The sequence below is a fragment of the Convolutriloba macropyga genome, chromosome 8 (genome assembly GCF_964194025.1).
Source record: "Convolutriloba macropyga chromosome 8, txConMacr16.3, whole genome shotgun sequence".
Taxonomy (NCBI): Eukaryota; Metazoa; Xenacoelomorpha; order Acoela; family Convolutidae; genus Convolutriloba; species Convolutriloba macropyga.
The window spans coordinates 60,441,280-60,466,673 of NC_134475.1; the positions used below are offsets into that span (position 1 = coordinate 60,441,280).

Here is a 25,394-nt window from a genome sequence, read left to right on the forward strand (position 1 = left end):
AAATAAAGCTTGGCTAATATGCGTTACGATCAAGTATGTTGTTGCAATGTTATCTGTGACGAAAGGTGTTGTTTGTTTGCTTTCACTGAAGAATGTCGAAAATGAGCTGTTTTTGGCCAAGGGGTCAGAATCATCAAAATTTAAAAACTGTTTTTCCGAACTTTTTTATGTTCCAGATGATAGCCCTTTTCTTCCTGATTCCAAAACACCTTCATTTTGAAGAATCTGTTCAGTCATCTTCGAGATATTAAGCTTTGAAACCAGGTTGGGGGGGGTTGGGATTCCCATAGTTCCCATTATTCCGATCTGTATTCTTTTTTTAACTAACAACAACCATATAAAGCTATATATATATATATATATATATATATATATATATATATATATATATATATATATATATTCGGCAGCTCGAGGGCATCCAAAATATGTAATTTGAATGCAAGTTGTATTTCGCCTGTCTACAGGTAAGTTATGTGTTGGCAATGTGAAATATTCGAATTGACTGCCCCATTGTCAAATGACAGCTATATACATTCTGAGCATGTCATCTGACAGCAGGAGGAGTGCTATGAAGCGCTGTCCGGCTGGACCATTATAACTAACCTGCAAGGAGGTGCATATAGATACAGCGAAAAGAAATGTATGGGAATTCAATTTTAGTAGTAAGTTACGGTTTTGAATGAAATGAAATGGAACGGACAGGACCCCACCCACCGAATGGCAGAATGGTAGCTGCCACAGAACAGCGTAGCGTGCAGAACAGCGTAGCCGCTGCAGACCGCTGCTTGAGTTCAGAGGACAGTGCAGATAGCTGCAGTAGAGCGTTATAAGTGTTATAGGGTTGTAGTAGTCCATTTTTAACGGGTTTCGAGCACTTTTAGATCTACTGATATGCAATCACGATACTTTCACGATGATGTACCCGGACAGGGCGTTAACGTCGATGAGTTTATCAGTCCATGAGTCCGTCGAAAAGAGATTAGAGTGAAGTGCTTGAGTGGTTTAGCTAAAGAAACGGACTTATTTACAAGACGCCGGAAACTTGATTTAGATCTTGCTACATCAATAAAATTTGTTAATTTCCAAGCGAATTGCGAACCCGGTAAAGTTTTGTCCAAAGTGTGGAAGCTCTTCAAGAATGCCAAATCAGTCAAAATAGGAAAATTAAGACCGAACCAGAAGAGAGGAGAAAAAAACAATGGCGATATGATGGATGGGTAAACTTTTTTTGCAGTGGTGATTTTAATCGTGCGAAGCGTCTTATCGAAAGAAAGAAAGAAGCAAGAATTTGGCAATATGAAGATAGAAAAAGTCGGGAATGTAAAGTGTATTGGCTTTGATTATAAGAAGTTCATATTTTCACAATTGATACGATTTAAAGCGAAAAAAGAAGTTCCAAGAGAGTTTTACAGCTGGGGTCACCGTTGGTCCCCAAAAAACGAAAGTCGTTTTGCTGAAGATTTTTTTGATGGCTTGTTATCTAATGGTGTGGTGCTTGTTGACTGATCTTGTGTTCTTCATTGTTTTGTCTTGTAGTTTTAGTCGATAGATTGAGAATTTTTTTAAATTGATGTCTGTAATAGCATAACCTGAATTCAAGAATGTGCAATTTGTCAGCTTTTTTTTAGTTGTTCTATTTGTATTACTTACTTTAATATACATTTGGTTTGTTTTCGAGGATTCTGCAGGGGAAACCCTAGATTACCAACAGAATCGTAGAAAACATTCCATTTTTTCTTGAAATTTTCAATTTTTCCGGATAACCAATTTTAAATAAAGCTCGTTTTGATTAGGTCATAGAGTTGTCCGAATTGAACCAAACTTGGTATGGAGTATCCCCTGTGTAGCTACAGTCTAAAACAGAAAGAATTTTTGGTATAGCTTGCCTAGGAGAAAAGTTAGTTTTTCATACGGAAATTTGCTAGTATTTCAATTATATAACTTTAAAAATAGGTCTTTTTCGTCGGGTCAAGGAGTTCTTCAAAGTGAACCAAACTGGGTATGGAGTATACCATTGTTGCCTAGAGTCTAAAACAGAAGAATTTTTGGTATAGCTTGCCTAGGAAAAAAGTTAGTTTGCATACGGAAATTTGCTATTATTTCAAATAAAAAATTTTAAAAATAGGTCTTTTCGTCGGGTTAAGGAGTTGTCCAAAGTGAACCAAACTGGGCATGGAGTATAACATGGGTGCCTAGAGTGTAAAACAAAAAGAATTCTTGCTATAGCTTGCCTAGGAAAAAAGTTAGTTTTTCATACGGAAATTAGCTATTATTTCAGAAATAAATAATTTTAAAAATAGGTCTTTTTTGTCGGGTCAAGGAGTTGTCCAAAGTAAACCAAACTGGGTATGGAGTATACCATGGGTGCCTAGAGTGAAAAACAAAAAGAATTTTTGCTGTAGCTTGCCTAGAAAAAAAGTTAGTTTATCATACGGAAATTTGCTATTATTTCAAATAAATAATTTTAAAAATAGGTCTTTTGTCTTTTTCGTTGGGTCAAGGAGTTGTCCAAAGTGAACCAAACTGGTTATGGAGTATACCATGGGTGCCTAAAGTCTACAACAGAAAGAATTTTTGGTATAGCTTGCCTAGGAAAAAAATTAGTTTTTCATACGGAAATTTGCTAATAATTCAAATAAATAATTTTAAAAATAGGTCTTCTCCGTCGGGTCAAGGAGTTGTCCAAAGTGAACCAAACTGGGTATGGAGTATACCATGGGTGCCTAGAGTTTGAAACAAAAAGAATTTTTGCAGAGCTTGCCTAAGAAAAAAATTAGCTTTTCATACGGAAATTTGCTATTATTTCAAATAAACAATTTTAAAAATAGGTCTTTTTCGTCGAGTTAAGGAGTTGTCCAAAGTGAACCAAACTGGGTATGGAGTATACCATGGGTGCCTAAAGTCTACAACAGAAAGAATTTTTGCAGTAGCTTGCCTAGGAAAAAAATTAGCTTTTCATGCGGAAATTTGCTATTATTTCAAATAAACAATTTTAAAAATAGGTCTTTTTCGTCGAGTTAAGGAGTTGTCCAAAGTGAACCAAACTGGGTATGGAGTATACCATGGGTGCCTAAAGTCTACAACAGAAAGAATTTTTGGTATAGCTTTCCTAGGAAAAAAATTAGTTTTTCATACGGAAATTTGCTAATAATTCAAATAAATAATTTTAAAAATAGGTCTTCTTCGTCGGGTAAAGGAGTTGTCCAAAGTGAACCAAGCTGGGTATGGAGTATACCATGGGTGCCTAGAGTTTGAAACAAAAAGAATTTTTGCAGTAGCTTGCCTAGGAAAAAAATTAGCTTTTCATACGGAAATTTGCTATTATTTCAAATAAATAATTTTAAAAATAGGTCTTTTTCGTCGGGTCAAGGAGTTGTCCAAAGTGAACCAAACTCGGTATGGAGTGTTCCATGAGTACCTGGAGTCTAAAACATAAGAAATTTTTGATATAGCTTGTCTAGAAAAAAATAAGGTTTTCGTACGGCAATTTGCGATTATTTCAAATAAGCAATTTCAAAAATAGATCTTTTTCGTATGGTCAAAAACTTCTTCAAAGTGGACCAACCTCGGTATATAGTATCTCCATTGTACCTAGAGTCTAAAACAAAAGGAATTTTTGCTATAGCTTGCCTAGAAGAAAAGTTAGTTTTTCGTACGGAAGTTTGCTATTATTTCAAATAAATAATTTTAAAAATAGGTCTTTTTCATCGGGTCAAGGAATTGTCCAAATCAAACCAAACTGGGAATGGAGTATACCATGGGTGCCTAAAGTCTACAACAGAAAGAATTTTTGCAGTAGCTTGCCTAGGAAAAAAATTAGCTTTTCATGCGGAAATTTGCTATTATTTCAAATAAACAATTTTAAAAATAGGTCTTTTTCGTCGAGTTAAGGAGTTGTCCAAAGTGAACCAAACTGGGTATGGAGTATACCATGGGTGCCTAAAGTCTACAACAGAAAGAATTTTTGGTATAGCTTTCCTAGGAAAAAAATTAGTTTTTCATACGGAAATTTGCTAATAATTCAAATAAATAATTTTAAAAATAGGTCTTCTTCGTCGGGTAAAGGAGTTGTCCAAAGTGAACCAAGCTGGGTATGGAGTATACCATGGGTGCCTAGAGTTTGAAACAAAAAGAATTTTTGCAGTAGCTTGCCTAGGAAAAAAATTAGCTTTTCATACGGAAATTTGCTATTATTTCAAATAAATAATTTTAAAAATAGGTCTTTTTCGTCGGGTCAAGGAGTTGTCCAAAGTGAACCAAACTCGGTATGGAGTGTTCCATGAGTACCTGGAGTCTAAAACATAAGAAATTTTTGATATAGCTTGCCTAGAAGAAAAGTTAGTTTTTCGTACGGAAGTTTGCTATTATTTCAAATAAATAATTTTAAAAATAGGTCTTTTTCATCGGGTCAAGGAATTGTCCAAATCAAACCAAACTGGGAATGGAGTATACCATGGGTGCCTAGAGTGTAAAACAAGGAATTTTTCCTATAGCTTGCCCAGGAAAAAAGTTAGTTTTTCATACGGAAATTTGCGATTATTTCCAACATTTAATTTTCAAATATAGTATTTTTTATCGGGTCAAGGAGTTGTTCAAATCGAACCAATCTTGGTATGGAGCATCCACTGTGTAGCTAGAGTCTAAAACAGAAAGAAATTTTGGTATAGCTTGCCGAGAAAAAAGTTAGTTTTTCATACGGAAATTGGCTATTATTTCAAATAAATAATTTTAAAAAAAGGTCTTTTTCGTCGGGTCAAGGAGTTGTCCAAAATGAACCCAACGGGGTATGGAGTAAACCATGGGTGCCTAGAGTCTAAAACAGAAAGAATTTTTTTGTATAGCTTGCCTAGGAAAAAAAGTTAGTTTTTCATACGGAAATTTGCTATTAATTCAAATAAATAATTTTAAAAATAGGTCTTTTTCATCGGGTCAAGGAGTTGTCCAAATCAAACCAAACTGGGTATGGAGTATACCATGGGTGCCTAGAGTGTAAAACAAGGAATTTTTGCTATAGCTTGCATAGGAAAAAGTTAGTTTTTCATACGGAAATTTGCTATTTTTTCAAATAAATAATTCTAAAAATAGGTCTTTTTCGTCGGGTCAAGGAGTTGTCCAAAGTGAACCAAACTGGGTATGGAGTATACCAAGGGAGCCTAGAGTGTAAAACAAAAAAAATTTTTGCTGCAGCTGGCCTAGGAAAAAAGTTAGTTTTTCATACGGTAATGTGATATTATTTCCGAATAAATTTCAATAAGTAATATTAAAAATAGGTCTTTTTCGTCGGGTCAAGGAGTTGTCCAAAGTGAACCAAGCTGGGTATGGAGTATACTATGGGTGCCTAGATTGTAAAACAAAAAGAATTATTGCAATAGCTTGCCTAGGAAAAAAGTTAGTTTTTCGTACGTTAATTTGCGATTAATTCGAATAATTAATATTAAAAAACTTTTAAAAATAGGTCTTTTTCGTATCGTCAAAAACTTGAAACTGAACCAAACTCGGTATGGCGTATCCCATGTGTAGCTAGAGTCTAAAACAAAAGGAATATAGCTTCCTATAGCTTGCGTAGGAAGAAAGTTAGTTTTTCGTACGGAAATTTGCGAATTTCGCGAATAACGAATTTTAAAAATAGGTCTTTTTCGTATGGTCAAAAACTTCATGAAAGTGAACCACACTCGGTATAGAGTATCCCAAGTGTATCTAAAGTGTAAAACAAAAAGAATTTTTGCTATAGCTGGCCTAGGAAAAAAGTTAGCTTTTCATACGGAAATTTGCTATTATTTCAAATAAATAATTTTTAAAATAGGTCTTTTTCATCGGGTCAAGGAGTTGTCCAAATCCAACCCAACTGGGTATGGAGTATACCATGGGTGCCTAGAGTGTAAAACAAAAATAATTTTTGCTATAGCTTGCCTAGGAAAAAAGTTAGTTTTTCGTACGTTAATTTCCGATTAATTCGAATAATTAATTTTAAAAATTTTTTAAAAATAGGTCTTTTTCGTATGCTCAGAAACTTCTTGAAAGTGAACCACACTCGGTACAGGGTATCCCATGTGTATCTAGAGTGTAAAACAAAAAGAAATTTTGCTATAGCTTGCGTAGGAAAAAAGTCAGTTTATCATACGGAAATTTCCTATAATTTCCGTATAAATTTGAATAAGTAATTTTTTAAATAAGTCTATTTCATCGAGTCAAGAAGTTGTCCAAATCAAACCATACTTGGTATGTAAAATCACCAGTGTAATTAGAGTTTAAAACAAAAAGAATTTCTGGTATAGCTTGCCTAGGAAAAAAGTTAGTTTTTCATACGGAAATTTACTATTATTTCAAATAAGTAATTTTAAAATTAGGTTTTTTATAACGAATTCTATGTATAGTTGATTTTAATCAAGTCATTGAGTTGTCCAATTCGGACCAAATTTCGTATGAGGTATTCTCCATGTATGTAAGAGCAACTGTTCAGCTAGTAAAGGTTTCAAGCTTAATGTTTTCAGTTGTTGTAATGCACCAAACAGAAATTTACGCTAATGAAAAAGGTGTTTTTTTGCAAAAAAGCGAAGATTGTCTACCGCCATTATTAGCAAATCTAATCATGGAAATGAGTATACATTGCGGAACGAAATTGATCATCTCAAAAAGAAGGTTGAGGAGTTGAGCAAGAGAGTTGAAGAACTTGAGAACCCCAAAATTGAATTGGTAGACCTGACCATTGATAGCTTTGACACTACGGTATCGGTACACTCAGAAGACTTAATTGAGGTTCCGAATGGCATCTGAAAGAATGGAGTTAGATTAGTTGTAGCTGATTGATTGAAACAGTTGTTCAGACATCGAAAGATCAAAATTGAGGCTTTTTTGTTAATGTTTAAAGTCTGAAATACTCTTACCTTGTATAATGTTTGTTGCTGTTTTTAATTATTTTCCCAACCGGCTTTTCCCTCCCTTAGCCTAAAATGTTTCTCAATTATGTGATTATTTCCATTCATCAATAATTTTACTTACATTCAAGACTTTATCTTCTTCAGGTTGTGAAAATGTCCGGCTTCAAGTGGTTGATTATGAGTCTCGAGAAAGACGACGCTCAAATTATTGATATCAACTCTAAAATGTGGAGACGCTTGAGCTATGTTGACAAGGTCAAGAGAACGGAAGGCATCCAAACTATGCTCCTAAAGGATAGAAGGTTGCGGTCGTATATGATTTTGAAGCAAGGAGCAGACGATTTCTCTGAAGATCTTGAGGAACTGAAAAAACAAATCAAAGTTCCTGAAACAGATCACAGGCCACAATTAAGAGAAGTTGACGAGACGGCCTCAACTGCATCAAAGAAAAATTCCTCCGTTGTGCAATCGTCTTCAAAAGTCGTCCAGGGAACCATTGTCTCGGTATGTTTAAACCTGTTTAAACCGGAAAATAGAATAAATTTTTAAAAATGAAAAATAAAACATTTAGTGAAACTTTTTGTTTGCTAATTTTTATTATGGTTTAGTGCTGTGAAGAACACAAGGGAATTGCGAAGATGCTGCTATTGAACGAAAAAAGGATGCACGACATGGTCACCCTTCTGCAAGGCTCTACTAGTCAGTCAGCGGACGATTTGAGCAGCCTCAAACGAAAATTCAATTCATTTGTTCGTATTTCTAATTTGGATTCGTTTTTTTACTTATTGGCAACCAATGTAATTTTTTTTTCAAAGGTAACCCATGCACTGGCGGGCATTGATAGTGTCGAAAATAGTGGAGATGGACAACAAGTTCAAGAAGAAGAGGACAGGGAGGCCCATGATGTAGCGGAAGACAAACATCTTAAAGAGGCCTTAATACTTCGACTTGTTGAGAAATAGCCCCCCGTGCAATTAGGTCTAAATGGAAAAAATTTAGACCTCATTTACAGCGGACACAAACCCACTGACTACGGTTTAGCGCTACGAAAGTGGAATTGGGGCATTGACGGTTTGTCTTATGAAAAGATTTTGCCGTCAAAGAGCTTGACTGATAGACGTAAATGTGCCACAAAAGATTCAATGCTCAAGTTCTTCCGTGAGTTTATGAACTATTTTTCACAATCACTTGAAACTTGTTTAATTTTGCGTTTCAATGTTTTTTTCTGCGCTCAAGGTTGTTCTCTGGGTAAAAATTTGTTTGAACATAAACTTTTAGGATCAATTGAGAGGAAATTTCCGAGTTCATCCTTCCCCAATCCTAAAGAACAAGCAAAAAAAGCAGCAAACACGGCTGGACTAAATGCGAAACAGCGGATAGAGGGCATGGGAAAATACAGCGAGCAAGCAAAGGAGTTGAAGAAAGCCAAAAATGTGAAGAAAAATGCTGGAAATTAAATTGCTCTTAATCAGATCTGATTTGCTTGTTTTAAACTAGACATGTACTGCAGTTTGTTATTTTATCAGGCACTTATCCCATTTTCTAGTCTCCAATTGCAGAGTTCTTTTATAAATGTTTTGAGTTATAGCGTATATTATTATTATGAAAGTTTTCACCATTTTACTCGATATAAATTTGTTGTTTGTAATTAACTTTGAACAGCTAATTGTACTCTCTAACTCAATTGAGGAGAGAAACAGTAAACCACAACAAAGCAAGTTATGTATTTAATAACAAACGCTGTATCCCTTAATGATCTGAAGAATTTTTGTAGTAATTTCTCGATTGTCTTTAAGATTTATGGAGAACTCCAAACAAGACAAACGCCCTAAAAGGTAATCCAAAGTTCCCAGCTTCGAGAACGATCCTGAAACTCAAGTTGAAAGAAGTATTCGTTACGAGCACAGGAACCCAGCTTTTGTTTTTCTCTATGAAAAAGCGTGTGTTACGATAACACTTAACAACCGCGCTTGGCCTCGAGGATACAGTGATGAAGCAAAGCTAGCTCTGAGACCGGGACAATATGAGTTTATCACTCACAATAGTGCACCCCATAGATGTATTTGTGAAGAGCATCAATTGAGAGGGCAAGAGAGCACAAGAAGCTGACATCCGAGGTTTATGTTAGAGGACAACGACCGCCGTATATATGGGAAGGACCAGGGACTGAAAACGCCACCATTGTTACCAGTCAGCCAACAGTCAGTGCAACCCAACCAGCCAACGTATTTGTACCAGAATCACCGGATAAGCTCTTTTCTCCTGAACCGGTCAACGAAACTCCAAGCAGAAATACAGGCGAACAATTGACTGTTAACAGCAAAAACGTTGCTAAAACATCTTCCCAAATGAAAGCAACAACACAGCCACTTCTGTTCCAAGAGAGTGCAACAACATCAACAGCAAATGTCAGTGTACAGGTACTCTCAATCGGTCTGAAAAAGCAGTTGGTTTTATTGCTTTTTGATTAGAGTTTTTTGATTTAGGATGCCTCTTCTATGTGTAGCGAATTCAAAGAGTTTTTGAAAGGCCACGAGAAAAGAATGTGTCCAGCTACTCAAGTTGGAGTTGCTATCAAAGCGAAACACGACAAAAAGCGAAAGAGGCTATTAGGAGAATTGAACGATACGGTATGCCCTTGTGTAATTTTCTCATACGTCTTAATTGATAAATCATTTTCGAGTTTTGTGAAATGATCTATAACACTCTGGTTTTGACTTCAGCTAGATGAAGTCAATGAAATATCGTTGCTCTAACGGTTTGGGTTTCAAAGTGTGGATGAGGATAAGAGTCTTTTACAAGCCTATCCCATTCATCAAGTTCAGTTTGAGGGCGAGGATTTAATGAAAACTCACCAAGCCAGTTCTTATCCATCTCAACTTGGGCGTACTTTGCGAAGAACACTGTTTGGGATCGATGGTTTGGTTGACGAGATGATGAACAGTGAAGGCTCGTACACCCGGTCTGAGGCGTCAACGGAAAAAACTCTGTTATTTGAGGGTAACTGTTTTCATGAACTACTAAAAATTAATTTGATAGTTAAGTCCAATATAAACAGAACATTCAACTCAAAAAAAAAACAAAACGCTGAAGTGGGAGATGTGAGGTTTAGTGTTTTTTGTTTTTATATCCATCATTTTTTAGATGTTGCAAAGCAGAAGTACCCACTTACACCCCGCCTGCCATTGAAGAAGGCAAAGGACTCTGCAATGCAGGCCGGGAGAGAAAGGCGAAGTTAACTGAAAAATCAAGCAAACCTGGAGCATAGCGTCGAAGCAACAAATTATACCCCACCTACTACTACTTCTAATCAGCTTGAGTAAATGTTTCTGTGCCTCTATTGTGCTCGTGTTTACGTAACTGATAAAACAGTCTAATTGTAGTGATTAATAGTGAATTTGTTAAATTTGAGGCTTATGTTTCATTACTTAGGGCATTCTTATCTTATTAGAATGTGATCTTTGCTGCTGCTGTTTTCTACTGATAAATTTGTTGTGTTTTGATTGAGTTAATCTGCGGTTTGTTTACTCAGCATTTTTTGCAGTAATCAGTTTTAGTCTTAAAATTGTCTCGACTTTTGTTACTGATTTTTCTTGCCATTTCGAAAATGGAAAGTTACGCGTGTTCGTAGTTCTTTTTAATTCTTGTTTGCCATCATAGTTCTTATGATTTGAATGGGTGGAAAAGCAAATTCGATTTTTGATCAGTTAATTATTTTAAGATAAATTGGATCTGTGCGAGAAGCTCGCTCAAGTTGAAGGCTTCGTGGCTGATCATTACTTTGAAAGAGCTGATCACGAAGTTCACCTGCTCACAGAACTGATTTCTAAAGACAGCTACATGGCTTTGATGAACTCAGACAAAAATTTCAAAAGATTGCATCAAGATTTGGAAGAAGTTTATAAATGTTCATTTAATGCGGGATTTAGGATTGAACCTGACAATTTTGACGGTTATTAAAGGATCAACCGCAGCGGGAAAACAATAAAATGTGGCGAAATCAACATTGCTGTTGGCTTGTTGGCAAAGAAGCCGAAAGATCGTGAGATAGATGACTGGTCTTTAATGGAAAGCGACAAGTTGTTGGCAGGCGTCGCAAGATGGGCAAATCATTCGTGTGTCCCAAACTGCGACTACTACATGTGCGTAGGATACAAGGGAGAGAATGAGTACGACTAAGAGCTTTAAGAGAAATAAAGGATGGTGAAGAGCTGGCAACTTTTTTAATGTAGATTTTTTCGGAGAGAAAATAAGTTCTGTCTATGTGAACATAGATCAAAACATGGCTCATAAGAAGAATCGCAAGAGGAGAGTGATGAACCTGTTAAACCACCGAAACGAAAAAGAAATGTGAAACCACGGATAAAAATAACAGCTACTGACGTAGGTGGTTCCTTACTCACTGACATCATCAAATTCTACAGCGAGGATTCGAACGTCAGTTTAGCTTCAGAAGTTAGCTCTATTCCTTTCACAAATAGCGATTTTCCAGATCATTCAATCAGTGCTGCAGAACAAATTGAAGAGGATGATAATTTCTCTGATTTTTCGGATGGTTTTAGTAGTACCGAGATCAGGTATCCTTGCGACCAAATTGAAACTCTTGTTGGAGTTGATTTGTTTGGAATTTTTTCAGCCACCGAGACCGATTCAGAAAATGAAGAAAAGGATGATAATGATCAAACTGTGCTGTTAACTGAAGTACCGGGTGCCTCAAAAGAAAATCTTAAAGCTTCCCTTTTGGCTATTGTGTCGGTTCATAATGGCTCTGATTCGCTATTGAACGATCTTTTAAAGCGTGATCAGTTGCTGTTCGGTGGTCAAACCGTTTCGCCGTGGGCCGTCAGCAAAGAGTTTGAAGACTTTTGTACTTTTTACCAATCCAGTAAACAATCCCTGAACAACGACAAGCTCATTCTGTTAAATTTTCGTCCTTTGTTGATTGACATTGTTGAAAACGCACTCCCTGAGATGCTAAAGTACGCCGAAGAGCAAGATTCTTCACGCGATATTTTGATGCCAACTTTTTCCATAACTGAACAACGGCGAATAAATGTCAGATTAATTGTCAACACCGATGGTGCTAATGTATGCAAGACACCCATAACTTCAGCTTGGCCTCTTTTCTTGGCAGTTGCAGATCTATCTCCTAAGCTTCGCCAACTCTTCAAAAACCTTGTTCTGGGAGCATTGTTTGTTGGTTCGGGCTACCCTGATTTTGATATTGTCTTTGAACATATAAAACGAGAATTGTCAGTTACAGAGAAAAATCATTTTCAATGGAGACAATTTGCTTGTTACATTTGAACCTATTTTGGAATTCATGTAGCGGGTTCCCATCGATATCCTCACGATGAAAGCTTCCAGATGCTTTCGTTTGATGCCCATATGCAAAATATCCAAGAGCTGGAAAGGGGAAGTGTGGATGAATTAAGAGTTGAACTCGGTCGCAAGGCGGATTGTGAAATTAAAACTCTCGGTGTTAAAGGGAGAAGCAAAGTTTTCGATCTGATTTCAAATCAACTAATCTCATCTCCAATTGACCCGATGCATCAGTTGTTCCTTGGTGTTGCAAAAGATATTCTATTGCATCATTATGAGAGGATGAGGCCTGAGCATAAAACTGAAATAAATTTTTTTTGAGTTCCTTGATTTACCAAAAGAGTTCAAAAACTCACTCCGGAAACTTGATTCGTTGCCAAACTTCAAATCAAAGGAATTGAAAACCATGCTACTGTACTTGTGGCCCATAATTTTACCTCCATTTTTGTATGCCGAAGAGAGAAAAAGTGACGAGTCTGACAAAGAAGCTAGTTTTTTCGATTCGAGAACTTTTTGAGTCATCCAACAACGCAAATTTATGTGATCAGCTTCTAAATGAGTTCTGTCTGAGCATGGCGGACAAAACTAATAAAATGGAGTCAATGAATTTCCATCTTTTGAGACGTCTAGGTTGGCAAGCAAAAAGTATTGGACCACTGTTTACGACATCTGCTGCTATGTTTGAGTCTGCTAACAGATTGCTTATTGCACCACTCACTGGAACCGTCAATCAGTGTCAATTAATGGTTTGGCGATTTGTAAGGGCAAAATGATAGCAAAGATGAGCATTATGGACCACTGTCTCACAGAAATGCTGACAAATTTTCACGAGAAAAGAAAATTAGATGAAAATTATGGTTTCGTGGAAAGTTCAGAAACAAGAAAATTTCACCAAGAGCATCCGAATTTAAAGTTGTTCTGTCGGAATCTTGATTTTTGCTTCCTATCATCGGCTGCATATGGACGGGGATGTACTGCTGATATGTTGCTGCCTTTATTGATGGTGAAATGATTGCCGGAGAAATACTGTTCTTTTTTCGTGGAATTGCTCACAATTGTGTGCTCCGAAAATTCAAAATTGTAAGAAAGTTGACATTGAAAAAATCTCAGGCCCAAAATGTTTTCACATTCGGATTTATTGTCCAGGATACAGAAGAGAAAATGCAAATCAAACATAAACTCTTCTATTTTCAGTTCAAAGAATTGTCATATCTGATTGCCACGCTGTGTCATTATGAGCATAGTTCAACAATTTTTATTTTTGTTTGGATTTATCAAATGTAAACTGTAATTAAATTCTAACAGAACCAATTTTGTAGTTGAGCGTACCAGCAAAAACTATTTTTGCGTGCTTCATAAAAATTTTTATTATACGAAAAGAACTTAATTATTAGAAGTTTTATCAGGTGAAACAGTTGTTGAATTTAAAGCAATCTCGGTATGGAGTATAATTGTCCATTCCATGCGGAGTGTTTAGTGGGGAATGTAAAACGAAAGGAATTGGTTTTCATACCTAAATTTCCCATTTAATCGAAAAACGAATTTTAAACATAAGCTGTTTTTGATTCGGCCATAGAGTTGTCCAAAGTAAACCAAACTCGGTATGGAGTGTTCCATGAGTACCTATAGTCTAAAACATAAGAAATTTTTGATATAGCTTGTCTAGAAAAAAGTAAGGTTTTCGTACGGCAATTTGCGATTATTTCAAATAAGTAATTTTAAAAATAGATCTTTTTCGTATGGTCAAAAACTTCTTCAAAGTGGACCAACCTCGGTATATAGTATTTCCATTGTGCCTAGAGTCTAAAACAAAAGGAATTTTTGCTATAGCTTGCCTAGAAGAAAAGTTAGTTTTTCGTACGGAAATTTGCTATTATTTCAAATAAATAATTTTAAAAATAGGTCTTTTTCGTCGGGTCAAGGCGTTGTCCAAACTGAACCAAGCTGGGAATGGAGTATGCCATGGGTGCCTAGAGTGTAAAACAAAAAGAATTTTTGCTATAGCTTGCGCAGGAAAAAAGTTAGTTTGTCATACGGAAATTTCCTATTATTTCCGAATAATTTTGAATAAAAAATTTTTTAAATAAGTCTTTTTCATCGGGTCAAGGAGTTCAAATCGAACCAAACTTGGCATGGACTATCCCCTGTGTAGCTAAAGTCTAAAACAAAAAGAAATTTTGGTATAGCTTGCCTAGGAAAAAAGTAAGCTTTTCATACGGAAATTTGCGAGTATTTTTTATCGGGTCAAGGAGTTGTTCAAATCGAACCAAACTTTGCATAGAGTATTCCATGTGTATCTAGAGTGGAAAACAAAAAGAGTTTTTGCTATAGCTTGCGAAGGAAAAAAGTTAGTGTTGCATACGGAAATTTGCTATTATTTGAAATAAATAATTTTAAAAATAGGTCTTTTTCGTCGAGTCAAGGAGTTGTCCAAAGTAAACCAAACTGGGTATGGAGTATACCATGGGTGCCTAGAGTGAAAAACAAAAAAAATTTGCTATAGTTTGCCTGGGAAAAAAGTTAGTTTACCATACGGAATTTTGCTATTATTTCAAATAAATAATTTTAAAAATAGGTCTTTTTCGTCGGGTCAAGGAGTTGTCCAAAGTGAATCAAATTGGGTATGAGGTATACCATGGGTGCCTAGAGTCTAAAACAAAGAATTTCTGGTATAGCTTGGCTAGGAAAAAAATTAGTTTTTCATACGGAAATTTGTTATTATTTCAAATAACGACTTTTAAAAATAGGTCTTTTTCGTCGGGTCAAGGAGTTGTCAAAAGTGAACCAAACTGGGTATGGAGTATACCATGGGTGCTTAGAGTGTAAAACAAAAAGAATTTTTGCTATAGCTTGCCTAGGAAAAAAGTTAGTTTTTCATACGGAAATTTGCTATTATTTCAAATAAATAATTTTAAAAATAGGTCTTTTTCGTTGGGTCAAGGAGTTGTCCAAAGTGAACCAAACTGGGTATGGAGTATACCATGGTTGCCTAGTGTGTAAAACAAAAAAAATTTTTGCTATAGCATGCCTAGGAAAAAAGTTAGTTTTTTGTACGTTAATATCCGATTAATTCGAATAATTAATTTTAAATGATTTTTAAAAATAGGTCTTTTTCGTATGGTCAAAAACTTCATAAAATTGAACCAATTTCGGTACAGAGTATCCCATTTCTATCTAGGGTCTAAAGCAAAAAGTTTTTTGCTATAGCTTGCCTAGGAAAAAAGTTAGCTTTTCATACGGAAAATTGCTATTATTTCAAATATATAATTTTAAAAATAGGTCTTTTTCGTCGGGTCAAGGGTTTGTCCAAAGTGAACCAAACTGGGTATTGAGTGCACCATGGGTGCCTAGAGTGTAAAACAAAAAGAATTTTTGCTATAGCTGGCCTAGGAAAAAAGTTAGCTTCTCATACGGAAATTTGCTATTATTTCAAATATATAATTTTGAAAATAGGTCTTTTTCGTCGGGTCAAGGAGTTGTCCAAAGTGAACCAAACTGGGTAAGGAGTATACCATGGTTGCCTAGTGTGTAAAACAAAAAAAATTTTTGCTATAGCATGCTTAGGAAAAAAGTTAGTTTTTTGTACGTTAATATCCGATTAATTCGAATAATTAATTTTAAATAATTTTTAAAAATAGGTCTTTTTCGCATGGTCAAAAACTTCATAAAATTGAACCAATTTCGGTACAGAGTATCCCATTTCTATCTAGGGTCTAAAACAAAAGTTTTTTGCTATAGCTTGCCTAGGAAAAAAGTTAGCTTTTCATACGGAAAATTTCTATTATTTCAAATATATAATTTTGAAAATAGGTCTTTTTCGTCGTGTCAAGTTGTCCAAAGTGAACCAAACTGGGTATGGAGTATACCATGGGTGCCAAGAGTCTAAAACAAAAACAATTTTTGGTATAGCTTGCCTAGAAAAAAAGTAAGCTTTTCATGCGGAAATTTGCGAGTATTTTTTATCGGGTCAAGGAGCTGTTCAAATCGAACTAAACTTTGCAAGGAGTATTCCATTTGTATCTAGAGTGGAAAACAAAAAGAGTTTTTGCTAAAGCTTGCGAAGGAAAAAAGTTAGTTTTTCATACGGAAATTTGCTATTATTTCAAATATATAATTTTGAAAATAGGTCTTTTTCGTCGGGTCAAGGGTTTGTCCAAAGCGAACCAAACTGGGTATTGAGTGCACCATGGGTGCCTAGAGTGTAAAACAAAAAGAATTTTTGCTATAGCTGGCCTAGGAAAAAAGTTAGCTTCTCATACGGAAATTTGCTATTATTTCAAATATATAATTTTGAAAATAGGTCTTTTTCGTCGGGTCAAGGAGTTTTCCAAAGTGAACCAAACTGGGTAAGGAGTATACCATGGTTGCCTAGTGTGTAAAACAAAAAAAATTTTTGCTATAGCATGCTTAGGAAAAAAGTTAGTTTTTTGTACGTTAATATCCGATTAATTCGAATAATTAATTTTAAATAATTTTTAAAAATAGGTCTTTTTCGCATGGTCAAAAACTTCATAAAATTGAACCAATTTCGGTACAGAGTATGCCATTTCTATCTAGGGTCTAAAACAAAAGTTTTTTGCTATAGCTTGCCTAGGAAAAAAGTTAGCTTTTCATACGGAAAATTTCTATTATTTCAAATATATAATTTTGAAAATAGGTCTTTTTCGTCGTGTCAAGGAGTTGTCCAAAGTGAACCAAACTGGGTATGGAGTATACCATGGGTGCCAAGAGTCTAAAACAAAAACAATTTTTGGTATAGCTTGCCTAGAAAAAAAGTAAGCTTTTCATGCGGAAATTTGCGAGTATTTTTTATCGGGTCAAGGAGCTGTTCAAATCGAACTAAACTTTGCATGGAGTATTCCATGTGTATCTAGAGTGGAAAACAAAAAGAGTTTTTGCTAAAGCTTGCGAAGGAAAAAAGTTAGTGTTTCATACGGAAATTTGCTATTATTTGAAATAAATAATTTTAAAAATAGGTCTTTTTCGTCGAGTCAAGGAGTTGTCCAAAGTAAACCAAACTGGGTATGGAGTATACCATGGGTGCCTAGAGTGAAAAACAAAAAGAATTTTTGCTGTAGCTTGCCTAGAAAAAAAGTTAGTTTATCATACGGAAATTTGCTATTATTTCAAATAAATAATTTTAAAAATAGGTCTTTTGTCTTTTTCGTTGGGTCAAGGAGTTGTCCAAAGTGAACCAAACTGGTTATGGAGTATACAATGGTTGCCTTGAGTGTAAAGCAAAAAGAATTTTTGCTATAGCTTGCCTAGGAAAAAAGTTAGATTTTTGTGCGTTAATTTCCGATTAATTCGAAAAATTAACTTTAAATACTTTTTAAAAATAGGTCTTTTTCGTATGGTCAAAACTTCTTGAAATTGAACCAAACTCGGTACAGAGTATCCAATTTCTATCTAGGGTCTAAAACAAAAAGAATTTTTTCCTATAGATTGCCTAGGAAAAAAGTAAGCTTTTCATACGGAAATTTGCTATAATTTCTGATCAAAAATTTTAAAAATTGGCCTTTTTCATCGGGTCAAGGATTTGTCCAAAGTGAACCAAACTGGGCATTGAGTATACCATGGGTGCCTAGAGTGTAGAACAAAAAGAATTTTTGCTATAGCTTGCGCAGGAAAAAAGTTAGTTTGTCATACGGAAATTTCCTATTATTTCCGAATAATTTTGAATAAAAAATTTTTTAAATAAGTCTTTTTCATCGGGTCAAGGAGTTCAAATCGAACCAAACTTGGCATGGACTATCCCCTGTGTAGCTAAAGTCTAAAACAAAAAGAAATTTTGGTATAGCTGGCCTAGGAAAAAAGTTAGCTTTTCATACGGAAATTTGCTATTATTTCAAATATATAATTTTAAAAAAAGGTCTTTTTCGTCGAGTCAAGGAGTTGTTCAAAGTGAACCAAACTGGGTATGGAGTATACCATGAGTTCCTATAGTCTAAAACAGAAAGAATGTTTGGTATAGCTTGCCTAGGAAAAAAGATAGTTTTTCATACGGAAATTTGCTATTATTTCAAATATATAATTTTAAAAATAGGTCTATTTCATCGGGTCAAGGAGTTGTCCAAATCAAACCATACTCGGTATGTAGTATCACCAGTGTAATTAGAGTTTAAAACAAAAAGAGTTTCTGGTATAGCTTGGCTAGGAAAAAAGTTAGTTTTTCATACGGAAATTTGCTTTTATTTCAAATAACGAATTTTAAAAATAGGTCTTTTTCATCGGGTCAAGGAGTCGTTCAAATCAAACCAAACTCGGCAAGGAGTATCCCCTGTGTACCTAGATTAAAAAACAAAAAGAGTATTCGCTATAGCTTGCCTTGGAAAAAGTTGGGTTTTTCATACGGAAATTTGCGATTATTTCAAAATAATTTTAAAATTAGGTCTTTTTGATCCGGTCAAGGAGTTGTTCAAATCAAACCAAACTGGATATGGAGTCTACCATGGGTACCTTGAGTCTAAAACAAAAAAATTTCTGGTATAGCTTGCCTAGGAAAAAAGTTAGTTTTTCATACGGAAATTTGCTATTATTTCAAATAAGTAATTTTAAAAATAGGTCTTTTTCGTATGGTCGAAAACTTCTTGAAATTTAGCGAAACCCGGTATAGAGTATCCCATGTGTCTCTAGAGTGTAAAACAAAAAGAATTTTTGCTATAGCTTGCGTTGGAAAAAAGTTAGTTTTTCATACGGAAATTTGCTTTTATTTGAAAAAAAATAATTTTAAAAATAGGTCTGTTTCGTCGGGTCAAGGAGTTGTCCAAAGTGAACCAAACTGGGTATGGAGTATACCATGAGTGCCTATAGTCTAAAACAGAAAGAATGTTTGGTATAGCTTGCCTAGGAAAAAAAGTTAGTTTTTCATACGGAAATTTGCTTTTATTTGAAATAAAAAATTTTAAAAATAGGTCTTTTTCGTCGGGTCAAGGAGTTGTCCAAAGTGAACCAAACTGGGTATGGAGTATACCATGAGTGCCTATAGTCTAAAACAGAAAGAATTTTTGGTATAGCTTGTCTAGGAAAAAGTTAGTTTTTCATACGGAAATTTGCTTTTAATTGAAATAAATAATTTTAAAAATAGGTCTTTTTCGTCGGGTCAAGGAGTTGTCCAAAGTGAACCAAACTGGGTATGGAATATACCATGAGTGCCTATAGTCTAAAACAGAAAGAATGTTTGGTATAGCTTGCCTAGGAAGAAAGTTAGTTTTTCATACGGAAATTTGCTATTATTTCAAATAAGTAATTTTAAAAATAGGTCTTTTTCGTATGGTCCCTAAACTTCTTCAAAGTGGACCAACCTCTGTATATAGTATCTCCATTATATCTAGAGTCTAAAGCAAAGAGAATTTTTGCTAGAGCTTGCCTAAGAAAAAAGTTAGTTTTTCATACGGAATTTTGCTATTATTTCCGAATAATTTTGAATAAGTAATTTTTTAAATAAGTCTATTTCATCGGGTCAAGGAGTTGTCCAAATCAAACCATACTCGGTATGGAGTATCACCAGTGTAATTAGAGTTTATAACGAAAAGAGTTTCTGCTGTTGCTTGCCTAGGAAAAAAGTTAGGTTTTCATACGGAAATTTGCGAATTTCGCGAATTTTAACTATAGTTATTTTTCATCGGGTCAAGGAATTGTTCAAATCGATCCAAACTCGGTATGGAGTATCCCCATGGCAGGTAGATTTCAAGACAAAAAGAGCTTTTGGTATAGCTTGCCTCGGAAAAAAGTTAGTTTTTCTTTCGGAGTTTTGCTATTATTTCAAATAAGTAATTTTAAAATTAGGTCTTTTTCGTATGGTCAAAAACTTCTTGAAATTGAACGAAACTCGGTATAGAGTATCCCATGTGTATCTAGAGTGTAAAACAAAAAGAATTTTTGCTGTAGCTTGCCTAGGAAAAAAATAGTTTTTCATACGGAAATTTTCTATTATTTCAAATAAATAATTTTAAAAATAGGTCTTTTTCGTCGGGTCAATGAGATGTCCAAAGTGAACCAAACTTGGTATGGAGTATCTCATGTGTGTCTAAAGTGTACAACAAAAACAATTTTTGCTATAGCTTGTGTAGGGAAAAAGTTAGTTTTTCGTACGTTAATTTCCGATTAATTCGAATAATTAATTTTAAATAATTTTCAAAAATTGGTTATTTTGATTAGGTCATAGAGTTGTTCAAGTCAAATCAAACCCGTATGGAGTATTCCCAGTGTACCTAGAGTGTAAGGCGAGAAGAATTTTTGACGTAGCTGGTATTGGTGCAGAAGTTATGCGTTTTAAGTGTTGCTTGGTTTTTTTTAAAAAAAATCAAAAATATAGACTTAAAAATGGGTGGGACGCCTTTCGGGCGTCAAGATTTTTCGGTGCTCTCCCCCTCCCCTCGTTCTTTCGCCCGTGTTTTCGTCTCTCGCTCGTGTCTCGCCTTCTCTCGCTCGTCTCGCGTTCTCGCGTTGTCTCGCTCGTCTCTCGCTTCGGTCTTTTGGTTTGAGTCTATCATGTGTGTTTATGATGTAAGATATATGTTGATGTTGATTTCAGCTTTCTTGAATGATTGTCAAAAAAAGTCTTATTAAAAAGTCTTGTTAGAGGTTCATTTTATTCTTAATGCTGATAGAGAGGACACCTTGAATTTTGCTCACAATAGAAAAAAAAGGCATTGTCTCCTATTAGTATAAAGATGTTCATGTACCTCACGTAAAAAAAGACTATATGTGGAATTGTGGACTCATGGAACCCTCTGGCGTCTTCATCTTCAATGGGCATCTACAAGCACTTAGGTTAGTTTTTTAGTCTGGACATATGCAACTTTGAACGCACGAAAGTCTGGACACAGGCCTTTTTGAACGAACAATAGTCTGATCCTGACCGCACGAAAATTTTTCGTGCGTTCATGATCAGACTATCGTGCGTTCAAAACGGCCTATGTCCAGACTGTCGTGCGTTCAAAGTTACCTATGATCAGACTATCGTGCGTTCAAAGTTGCATATGTCCAGACTATCGTGCGTTCAAAGTTACATATGTCCAGACTATCGTGCGTTCAAAATTGCTTATGTCCAGACTATCGTGCGTTCAAAATCGCATATGTCCAGACTATCGTGCGTTCAAAATTGCATATGTCCAGACTATCGTGCGTTCATTTTTTTCCCAGACCTTGTAATTTTGAACGCACGACGCCACCTTGTGCGTTCATTTCGGTCTGGACATATCGACTTTCGGTCTGGCACCTCAAACTGGGTATTGATACGCACTTTTTATTGTTCCTTCAGTAAAAGCAGAATAATCTCCCCTGTTCAAAGCTGAATTGGCACTGACAGGTGGTAATTCTTATAACTCTTAATTATTTTAACGCCCGTCCTCAACACGGGCGTTAAAAGAATCTTTCAAGAATTAAGATATTCTAGTACTGTTAAAAATACTGTTATTAATGTACTACTAATACTGTTATTAATGTAGGTAACCCGGGTCGAGGTGTCACCGCTAAAAATCGCTAAAAGATGTAAGATTTGCGGTGAATTTGAGTAAAAGTGTAAGATTTGCGCTCAATGCGATGAATGCTGTGAAAAAAAATTAATTAAGCGTTGAAATTTTTTTTTATCGCTTAAGCGGTGAAAGAAAATTTTTTACCGCTACCAGCAAAATGCGGTGAAAAAAAAAATTATTCGCCGCTACCAGTAGATTGCGGTGAAAAAAATTTTACCGCTACCAGCAGAATGCGGTGAAAAAAATTTTTCACCGCTAAAATTGCAAATCTTACAAATATTCATCACTAAATTCAACGCTTATCTTAAATTCACAGGAAATGTCATGTAAGTAAGTGACAGATGGCGCAGTCGAATAAGAAGTTGTTGTCATGCGGGGGATAAGTGGTTCAAACCCGTGTACGCCAGATTCTCTTTTGTAAATCCGGTGAATGCGGTGAAAAAATTTTTCACCGCAAAATTCAACGCAATTCTTACAAAAATTCACCGCTTTCACCGCATTCAACGCTAAAAAATGCGGGCACTTTGCGGTGAATAAAGTTTTTTTCACCACTATTCACCGCTAATCTTATATTATTTTTTGACAAAACCTCGACCCGGGAACAAACGGAAAAGATCCCTAGTTCTATTCGAACTAACGGTGCACTATGCTGATGATTGCAGCCCCAGGTAGAAGCCATTCTTTCTTCACAAATAACAGCATTTCCACTTTTCTCACCAAGGATCCCAGGACTGAACCCAGCAGAATCACAACAAAAAGGTCCAGGATGAAAAAGGCTCGTGCCACTTTCAATTTGCTGCTCTCTGAAATTAAAACAACATGTACCATTTGAATTATTTTTTCTTCATAAAACAGATTTAAAATCAGAAACAATAAAAAACTAGGTTGTTTGAGCGCTGTTTACAATCAGAGTAGTTAACAACAAAACAACATTACAAACATAGATTGCTGTCATCTTTAATCAAAAAGCGGATCTATTTTATTCCCCCCCCCCCACCCCAATCAGTGTCTTCTCCCTTACAAAAAATATGTTGGGATCTTTTCCGTTTGTGCTCCCCCCCAGCTTAGTGGTAGCATATTAATTGCACCCCCAAACGCACGTGTCATATTTCTACATAATGATCTACTATGTAATGACACGTGCTCTCTAATTGGAGGGAGCATAACGTAGTGGGGGGTTGGGACAAAATGAAAAGATCCCTATGTTGTTATAAAGCACATTGCAATGTAAAAAGCACATGCGAAAGGGGTGTAGAAGTTATATGACCAATAAGCTAGGACTGAAACAGAATATATCCAAAAAACCAACATATATTACACAGTAAAAGATATCGGAAATTATATACATATAAAAACAATTGAAACATTTTTTTTCGTACAAACTCAGTGAATTGAGGCGATATTGTATGCCCTTTTTTTCTTCATTAAAGTTAAGACAATCAATATATTTACGGGACATACTTGTTTCTTTTATCATTAGAAAGTAAACTGATCGTGGAGTAACTTATTGAACAAATAAAATCTTAATAGATCATTTAAGACATCCAGGAAAAAAGTCATATTATACTGTAACTAATGGCTTTTCAACATTTGGCAGCCTGATATATTCATCGTAGCGAATCGCTGGTGGTATCATTAGAAAGCTCTTTAAGCGTAGATTTTGAAAAAAAAAAGAATTGAATTTCTTTTTGAGGAAAATTAGAGGTGTAAAATTTTAAGAACATTTGATATTTGGGTGTTTTCTTCACTTTTAGCGTCACGTTTTCAATTTTTTACGCCGAAAAAGGAACAATTTTATTTTTTTTTTCACAGGGGAGCAGCGATGAGGGCTATTTTTGGCCTCATTGGGAAGTTTACAATCTAAAAGTTTTGATTCCGATTTGGGCGCACTTTTTAATTTCTTTATAGTTTTTCGGTTTTCTTTATAGAAGATTAATTTAAACACATGGAAAGCTATCAGAGTCAGTTGATAGCTAAGGGTTGCGACAGTTTTGATTTTATTTGCTTTCAAAACTCTTAACTCTTTTTGTTTTTATTTACGTTGGCATAATGCGTCATCTTGAAAGTTTTGATAAAATCGTGTTTCGTCTTGTTGACCTTTAACACATTTGCGTAATAACAATTTTTCTCAGATGTGTCCTGTGTCTTTCGGTATCCTTTTCTCAGTCGTGTCTCGTGGCTTCGTCTCATACGTATCCTTGATGACTAATATATAAATCTATCAAAAGTTAAATAAGAACTAAGGTTGTTGGCTGTTTTTGAAGTTTTTTTTCGTTTAAAACTCAAGGAATTTGAGAACTTTTTGCCCTTTATCGTTTTTATGTCCACTGGTTCTCAAGTCTTGTTATGGACACGTTACATATACTTTGTAGTTGAGGACAGGTGAATTTGTGTATTTTAGGTTTCATCTGATGGTATTTTGATTCCGTTATTGTGCTTTAAAATTAGATATTGAGTTTATGCCTTTAAAGTGTTTTTTTTTGTTTTATTTGACCAATGCATTGTCTCGTTCTCATGTTAATAGCAGGTATCATGAGCTTTCTAACGCGGCATGATAATATATAATTCATTTAGTTTGCGTTTAATTTTTTTTACGCAAACAGCTTATGTATTTCTAATCTCTTCATTTAATACATAATTAAGTCAAAATGTGGATGGACGGGGTTGGAACATTGTGTGAACTCACAATACTGAACCTCCTTGTTTGTCTCTCTAAAATGTTTTTTTAAGTAGACAAGTATCCTTGTTTGTTTTGGAAAACTTGCATTCCTCAGAGGCTTCAGCAGCCAGCAGGTGAACATAGGCGCGCACTGTTATGTTCTTTTCTAATAATCACACAATTTTTTTAAAAAAAATTATGGACCAAAAAAGATTGTAGAAATATGGACCAGCAGCTGCCAAATAACCAACAAAAATTTAATGGAACCTAGAAACTGTACGTTTATGTTACGTTGCTAACTGTAATGAAAAACTACTGAACTGCATTTCCCTATGGCTTTTATGGACAGACGCGTCTAACATTAAAATTGTTCAGAACAGGCGGGGGTTTCTTTCTCGGCTAGTGATTTCAGGGGGGGGTGCTAAGTTAAGTTTAATCAATACTACAAATCTTCAATGACGTTTTCATCCGAGTTTTTGGTTACCAAAACGACGACCATTGGACCTCCGCTACAGCTCATCATTGATAAAACAAAAAGTGACAATTACACACGTACAATACCGCCCTTGGATTCAGTATCTCTGATTTAATGGTACTATATAAGAGTTACTCTTTCTCTTACTTGCTCCTTGCCAGCAGCTTTACTTTCCCCAAGTTTCATCTGATTAATAATGATGAATATGAAAAGAACTTACCGACAGAAACACACCCGAAGTATTGAAAGCACGCTTGCCAGATGCCACCATGCGCTGATTCTTCTACCCACCCGTAGTTTGCATGGGCAAACGAAGCAAAGAAAAAACTTATGAACACCATCACCTGGGCTGCAATAAAAAGAGATCGATTACTCGGCCGGTCCATGGTGCAAGATTTAAGTTGAATAAAAGTCTCAAGTCAATTTACGAGGACCGTTTTCGTTATTGTTTTGACGATTACTTGGGTACTTATCAATTCACCACAGTTTTGTTGCAACGAACAACAAAGCAACAAACAACAAAAAAACACGTTCCTTCCAAAACGTCCACAAACCGTCATTGAGTCACTGCTGCTTTA

General features: G+C 35.3%; 1 protein-coding gene across 1 annotated transcript in view; it reads right to left on the minus strand.

The window, feature by feature from the left end:
• Positions 1 to 25,394, minus strand: part of LOC142344235 (uncharacterized) — a 38,889-nt gene extending 13,495 nt beyond the window's left edge. Inside the window, exons 1-2 of the mRNA XM_075395786.1 lie at positions 25,037 to 25,394; positions 22,321 to 22,485 (exon numbers count right to left, since the gene is read on the minus strand). Coding sequence (XP_075251901.1) covers positions 22,321 to 22,485; positions 25,037 to 25,202 — 331 coding nt within the window. The 5' untranslated portion in view covers positions 25,203 to 25,394. The remainder of the gene's footprint in view (positions 1 to 22,320; positions 22,486 to 25,036) is intronic.